This window comes from Emiliania huxleyi (assembly GCF_000372725.1).
Source record: "Emiliania huxleyi CCMP1516 unplaced genomic scaffold EMIHUscaffold_93, whole genome shotgun sequence".
In the NCBI taxonomy this organism is placed as follows: domain Eukaryota; phylum Haptophyta; order Isochrysidales; family Noelaerhabdaceae; genus Emiliania; species Emiliania huxleyi.
In genome coordinates, this window is record NW_005195085.1 from 314,694 (window position 1) to 321,237 (window position 6,544).

General features: G+C 66.1%; 2 protein-coding genes across 2 annotated transcripts in view; both read left to right on the forward strand.

Moving 5' to 3' along the window:
• Positions 1 to 79: 79 nt before the first annotated feature.
• Positions 80 to 931, forward strand: EMIHUDRAFT_220838 (hypothetical protein; the record flags this gene model as incomplete). The annotated part of the gene is made up of 2 exons (XM_005757080.1): positions 80 to 529; positions 662 to 931. 2 exons carry the CDS (start codon positions 80 to 82, stop codon positions 929 to 931), a joined length of 720 nt encoding a protein of 239 aa, XP_005757137.1.
• A 2,151-nt stretch (positions 932 to 3,082) lies between these two features.
• The window catches only part of EMIHUDRAFT_220839 (hypothetical protein), a gene marked incomplete at both ends in the record, with an annotated part of 4,537 nt that continues 1,075 nt past the window's right edge, over positions 3,083 to 6,544 (forward strand). Inside the window, 6 exons of the mRNA XM_005757081.1 lie at positions 3,083 to 3,445; positions 3,644 to 3,720; positions 4,036 to 4,180; positions 5,297 to 5,401; positions 5,485 to 5,637; positions 5,711 to 5,753. Coding sequence (XP_005757138.1) covers positions 3,083 to 3,445; positions 3,644 to 3,720; positions 4,036 to 4,180; positions 5,297 to 5,401; positions 5,485 to 5,637; positions 5,711 to 5,753 — 886 coding nt within the window. The remainder of the gene's footprint in view (positions 3,446 to 3,643; positions 3,721 to 4,035; positions 4,181 to 5,296; positions 5,402 to 5,484; positions 5,638 to 5,710; positions 5,754 to 6,544) is intronic.

Consider the following 6,544-nt stretch of genomic DNA (forward strand, 5'->3'; position numbering starts at 1 on the left):
GGGCCCCAGCCTTACATCTCAAGGGTCACGGGGGTGACAACCACTCGAGCGTCCCCTGTGCCGACCGCCCGATTATTGCATGGCGAGGGCGTTCGCAGAAACAGCATATGGAATCGCTCCTCGCGCCGCTCTGCTCGCACGGCGCTTCCACGACGCCGCGCGCACGCAGCAGGTTCTCAACGCGCACCGCCGCGTTGCACGAGCCGTCGTCAGGCCAGGCTCCGCTGTTGGCGCCGTGGCCATCACCGTGCTCCCCAGACAATCGGCAACTGAACCACGCCCAATGCAAAGTGAGGACGTAGTGGCGCTGGTGGCGGAGAGGGGCTTTACGGGCACAGTCGAAGCGTGCGAGCTCGTTCGCGAGGAGGAGACGCTCCCCGTCGTCAGGCACGAGCGTTACGTGCTCATCGATCTGCTGCGCGCGATGTTTGACGAGGCCGACGCCAACGCCGACGGCATGATCACCATGCCAGAGCTTGCGGGCTTCCTCTCGCGCCACGGACTCGAGGGTGCAACGGGGTGCATCTCGGTTCTGGTTGAAAATGGGCCAGAGCACAAGCTGGATTTCGGAGAGTTCAAGGCAAGATTCACGACACCGAGATCTGCCGTGGTTGGAGCACGATGTCGCTCATGGTCACCTCTCACGCCTCTCGCCACCTAGGCGCTGCTGCTGCGCACGAGACTCGTCGGCTTGCAGGACAATTCGGCCTCCGGGACTCTTAGCGAATACGGCGTGCACCGATCCCTCATGCACGTGGCGGCGGCCTCGATCTTTGATGTGGCAGACCGGAACAGCGACGGACGCGTAAGCAGAGGAGAACTTGAGGTGCTCTTTGCGAGCATGGGGCTGGGGGATGCAGAGCGAGCCGCAGCTAGTTTCACCGAACACGACGTGGACGGAGACGGCTCTATTGACAAAGGCGGCCTATAGGTGCGCCAGCCTGCTGGGTGTTACGTCTTGACGACGCGAACTAATGCTAGTAGGCGAGTTTTTGCGGCTGCTCCTTGCGGAGCGTGTCCTCGACGACGCGCGCCCCCAGCGAGGGATATGGTGACTCAGGCTCGCCTTGTGGTTGAGCGTGGAAACTACCCGCGTTTCGATTGATGAGCACGAGCCCGAGCGGTTTTTGTCAATTTGTGGTGCAGCAAGGACTGTTCCGATGTTGACCATCTTATTGCTCATTTTGTTTAGACTAGAGTAGCACGAACGCGGCACCCACACTCGCATCACGAGAAAGTTTTATTGGAGACTGTGACTCTAGTGTGCAGGGGCCGCGGTCCAGGGCCACGGTCCAGCGAGAGGCGTCTCTCAGTAAGCCCTGCAGAGCGCGGCCCTCGATCCTCTGCTCGAGCCGCACCGCGCGCTGCTGCGGCGTGTCGACCGGGAGCCGCGCCTGGCCGAACGCTGCCGAGCGGGGTCGACAGCGCGGTACACCTCAGCCACCTGGAGGCGGAGCTGAGGGAGCGACCGCCCCCCTTCTATAAGCGGCACAGGCAGCCGGTGCCACAGAATAGCGCGGCGGAGCTCGTTCGCGCTGGGGTTTGCGCTGCCGGTAAGACTTTGGAGGAGCGCCTCGTCGTGCCTGGCCGACGGCGCGGATCTCTTCCTCTCTGGCCAAAAGCTTTCGTCGGCGCAAGGCGCGAGGAGAGCACCCGGCGGAGGTAGGGACGGCGGCAGGCAGCGGGGATGGCCCGTCGTGTAGAGGGCGGCCACTGAAGTGGCGTCGTCTTCTTCAAGGATTGACTCGTCCAGCATGATGGGACCGACACCCGCGGCGGCAATGGTAGCGCTGAGCATGATCGGAAGGGGGTTTCCTTGGGAAGGATGGGCGACGTACGAGTTCCTTGCCCTTGATGGGACAGTTTCGTGGGCCCAAAAGAATTTGTCGGTGTATTCACACCGGCCAAGAGCGGGAGCAAGGCGAAAGAAGCCGAGAGAACAAGGGAACGGCAGGCGGCGGCGGCGCAGGACGAGGCAGAAGAGAATGACGCGACAGAGGAGGAAGTGACAAGGGAGAGAACGACGAGAGTGGGACGGCCGCGAGGTGGCATGAAGGTTGCAGCGAGAAGCGGCGAGAGACTGCGAAAAGAGATAGGAAGAGGCAGACTCCCTAGGGTGGGCGACGGCTAGCGCATCACACCCCTCTCCTTAAAAATCCCTGTGTGGTGGCGGCGTGCCGTCCTCCCATCCCTCCCTTGGGTTGTCTGTTTTCTTTCTTTCTTTCTTTAGAGCGGGAGCACCAGAGAGAAGGCAAAAGGCAACATAAGGCAGGATCTCTCTGGATGGGGGTACAACGAAGGGGGGAACAACCCACACCACACAAGAAGCCAAGCACAAAAGAATAACAAGACAGTGTACTCAGGCAGTCTCATGCGGAAGAGTCAGATATACAAAGGGAACCTAAAGGACAAGGCATACAGCTGTGAAGTGGTTTTCCACTGACAGACCCCCTCGTGCATGGGCAGGCGCGGGCCTCCTACTGGTTGCGCTCTCCTAGTTCTGCTGCTCCTGACAAGGGACAGCGACAGGCTCGCAGCACGGTGGACTCCCTATTCCGCTAAAGAAAGAAAGAAAACAGACAACCCAAGGGAGGGATGGGAGAACGGCACGCCGCCACCACACAGGGATTTTAAGGAGAGGAGTGTGATGCGCTAGCCGTCGCCTACCCTAGGGAGTCTGCCTCTTCCGATCTCTCTTCGCAGTCCCGCTGATTGTGGCGCGTGGCTGCGCGAATTTCTTTTTTCTTGACGGCTAGTTGGCTACGTCGTGTCGACCGCGACCAGAGAGCTGAACCATGCGACTCTGGCGGCTCAATCTCTCATCACTGTTGCCGCTCCCGCCCTGTTTGCAGCCGCTGTCACGCACGCCCTGCATAAATTCGCCGCAGCTCTTTCGGCAGTCTCCGCTGTCCTCACCCTCGCCGCTGGAGCCACGGGGTGATTTCTCCTACTGGTGGCCTTTTGTACAAATGATCCTCACTGGTAGTCCTTTTCTGTTGGCCTGGCGTGCTTGAGAATTCTTTTTGGTCGAGTGCGCGCCAGTCCCGTGCCCAGTGTGGTGCGGGCTTCTAAAAAAATTCGCATGGCCCCTCGCGCCGCCCGCGGAGCACGCTCGCTCAAGGCGGCTGCCAAGGCCTCGCGTGGCGCCGCCTCAAAGTTCGAGGCCGCTCCCGTCGAGCGCAAGCGCCACGATGTGGTCGGCCAGCGCAAGCCGCGCGCGCCAAAGTCGTCCAGCGCCGCTCGGAAGCGGTCCGAGGCGGAGCGGCGCGAGACGCTGGCGGTGGAGTACCGGAACCAGCACCGCAGCAACGTGCTGATCGACGGCCGCTTTGGCGAGGCGGACGACAACCTGCCCGCAGAGGAGAAGCACTATGCGCGGCTGCAGCGCGAGAGGCTTCGGCAGGCGCGCTCGTCCAAGTTTGCGCTCGAGGAGCCGTCCGCGGCGGTCGAGCTGACGCACGGCGGGCGCTCGCTCGGCGAGCTGGAGGACGACGAGCTGGCCGGCGGCGGCGGCGGCGGCTTCGGCGCAGACGACGACGATGCCGGGGCGTTTGGCGCCGACGACGGATTTGGCGGGTCCGACTTTGTTCGCGCGGTCAACTTTGGCGGAGGGTCGGAAGGGGCGCTGCTGAGCCAGCGGGAGGCGCTCGACGCGGCGATCGCCAAGCACAAGCTCGCGCGCCTCGACCGCAAGGAGGAGCGGGAGCGGGAGCGGCAGCTGTAGATGCGCAGAGAGGTTGCCTCTGCGTCCTCGCACCTCTGTCCATCCGAGACCACATACCCGCCGCCGCCGCCACGCAGCCTGCCATCCTTTTGCCCACGCCGCCCGCCTCTGTGTCCGTTCCCCTCTTCCGCCCGAGACCACACACCCGCCCACTCTCAGGCCAACACCGCCCGCCGCCCCCGCCATCCTTTTGCCAACACCGCCACCCGTTGCCCACAGCGCCACCGTTTTGCCGACGCCGCCTCTGCCTGTGCCTGTGCCCCCGCCCCTCAGGAGCGGAGCCTCGTAGACCGGCTGGACGCCGACTTTAGCGACGTGCAGTCGCTGCTGCTCGGTGGCGCCGCCGGAAAGGCGGCGGCCAAGCCGAGTGGGGCCGGCAAGGCGGGCGGCGCGGGAGGCGAGGGCGCCGCATCGTACAGCGACTACCACACGCTGCTGGCGGCGATGGGCGGGGAGGTCAAGGCGCAGCCGTCGGACCGGCTAAGGGGCCTAGATGCGTGATATCTCCCCGCATCTCGCCGCATCTCTTCATATCTCAGGCCCTAGAAGTGTGATATCTCCCCGCATCTCCCCGCATCTCTTCATATCTCAGTACTCCTCAGCCCTTCACCAGGCTTCACACCTCTTCACATCTCCCCACATCTCCCCACATCTCCCTACATCTCCCGGCATCTCTGATTGCTCCTCACCCCTTGACCAGGCTTCACACGGACTCGGAGCGCGCTATCGCCGAGGAGAAGCGGCTGAGGCTCTCCGAGAGGCCGGGGCGGCGAGCGGCAGCTGTGAACGGCGCCTCTTCACACCTGCCGCTGTGAACAGGCGCCAGGGTCGAGGCGGGCGTACGGCAGCCGTGAACGGCGCCTCTTCACACCTGCAGTCGTGGGTAGGCTGCTAGAGGAGGAGAGGCTGCGGCGGGCGCTTCCCGGCGGCGACGCCGACGCCGACGCTGATGGCAGCGGTGGCGGCGGCGGCGGCGGTGGCGACGGCGTTGGTGGCGTTGGTGGCGCTGGTGGCGGCGGCATGCGGCGGCGCACTGACGACGAGGAGATAGTGGAGGTGGAGGGGCGGGGCGGGGGCGGCGGGCTGGTGCTGGGTGCGGACGGGCTCGTGGAGGAGGGGGAGGGTGGCGGCGGGGAGGAGGAGGGGGAGGGGGAGGAGGAGGAGGAGGGGGGCGAGGGCGGCGCAGCGGCGGCAAGCGACGACGACGAGGCGGAGGAGGAGGAGGACGACGACGACGACGTCGACGACGACGACGACGACGACGAGGAGGAGGAAGCAGAGGAGGCCGTCAAGATGCGTCCGGCAGCGGCGGCGGATGCGGAGGCTTTTCGCGGCGGCGACGACGACAGCGACGACTTCGACGACGGGGAGGGGCTGGAGGCCGGGGAGGAGGAGGGGGGGGCGGAGGGCGGGCAGGAGGAGGCGGAGGAGGAGGAGGCGGAGGAGGAGGAGGAGGAGGACGGGAAGCGTCGCGGCACGATCGGCTCTGCTTCGCTCGCGGCGCCGCCCCTATGCCTTCCCTTTGCCGGCCACGTCTCAGCTCTTAAGCGCGGCTGGCCTGCGCGCTGGTAGGCCCTGCCCTTTGTCATCCCTTGCCCCGCCACCTCTTCGGAGCTCGACGCGGTGCTCGCGCTCGGCGGCGGCGGGGCGGAGGCGGTCAGGGAGGCGCTGCACCGAGTGCTTGCGGGGGCGCACATCGAGCTGCGGGAGGAGTGTCCGAAGCTGAACTAGTGAATCATCAATTGGTAATTACTTTTCAGGCGCACATCAAGTTAAAGGAGGAGAACCGACCGAAGCTAGCGCGGCTGGCGGTGCTCCTGCTTCGGAAGCTCCAGGCCCTAGCGGCCGCGTCGCCGCCGCGGCTGGGAGAGACGGCTCCGCTCGCCGCCGCTCTGCGCTCGATCGCGGCGCAGGTGCCGCTGGAGGTTGCCCAGGCGTGCATCGAGACGGTGTTTGGTACTTGACGGCTGGCGCATCATGAAACAGGCGCCGCTGGAGGTTGCCCAGGCGTGCATCGAGACGGTGTTTGGTACTTGACGGCTGGCGCATCATGAAACAGGCGCCGCTGGAGGTTGCCCAGGCGTGCATCGACCGCTTGCTCGCCGCGCGCGCGCAGTGGCTGCGGTTGCGGCGTGACGCCGCTGCTGGCGGCGACGGCGGCGAGGACCGCGACGGCGGCGGCGAGGAGGGCAGCGAGGGGTGCGGCGGCGGCGCGGGGGGAGGGGGGCGGCGGAAGCGGTGGCTGGTGCCTCTGCCTCCGGGCGGCCTCGCCCTCGTCGCTTGCTGCGTGCAGCTCTACCCTGCGTCGGACTACCGCCACGCGGTGCTGTCGCCGTGCGCGCTGCTGGTGGCGGAGGTGCTGGCGCAGGAGGGGTTGCCGCGCGGGCGCGTGGGGCTGCGGCGGACTCTGTTCCTGTGCAGCCAAGCGCTCAAGCTCGTCACTCCCTCAAAGCGCTTCATGCCGGAGCTGCACACCACGCTCCACCGCCTGCTGGCCGCCTCGCTCGGAGGCGGCGGCAGCGGAGGCGGCGGCAGCGGAGGCGGCGGAGTCGGCTGGGCTGGGGCGGCGGTGCGGCCGCGGCCTCTGTCGTTTGCGACTCTCGGAGGCTCGTACTGCGTGGCGACGGCGGAGGCGGAGCAGGCGGCGGCTGCGCGCGGGGGGAGGGGGGGGCCTGGGGGGGGGGGGGGGCAAGGTTCCCCTTTCCCTAAAGCGGTTGGCCCCCCGGTTTAAAAACCCCAGGGTCCGTCCAAAAAGGGGGGGCCCCTCCCTCTTCTGGGAAAAACTCCCCCAAAGTGCCGCAAAGCCCCCCTTTTTTTGCA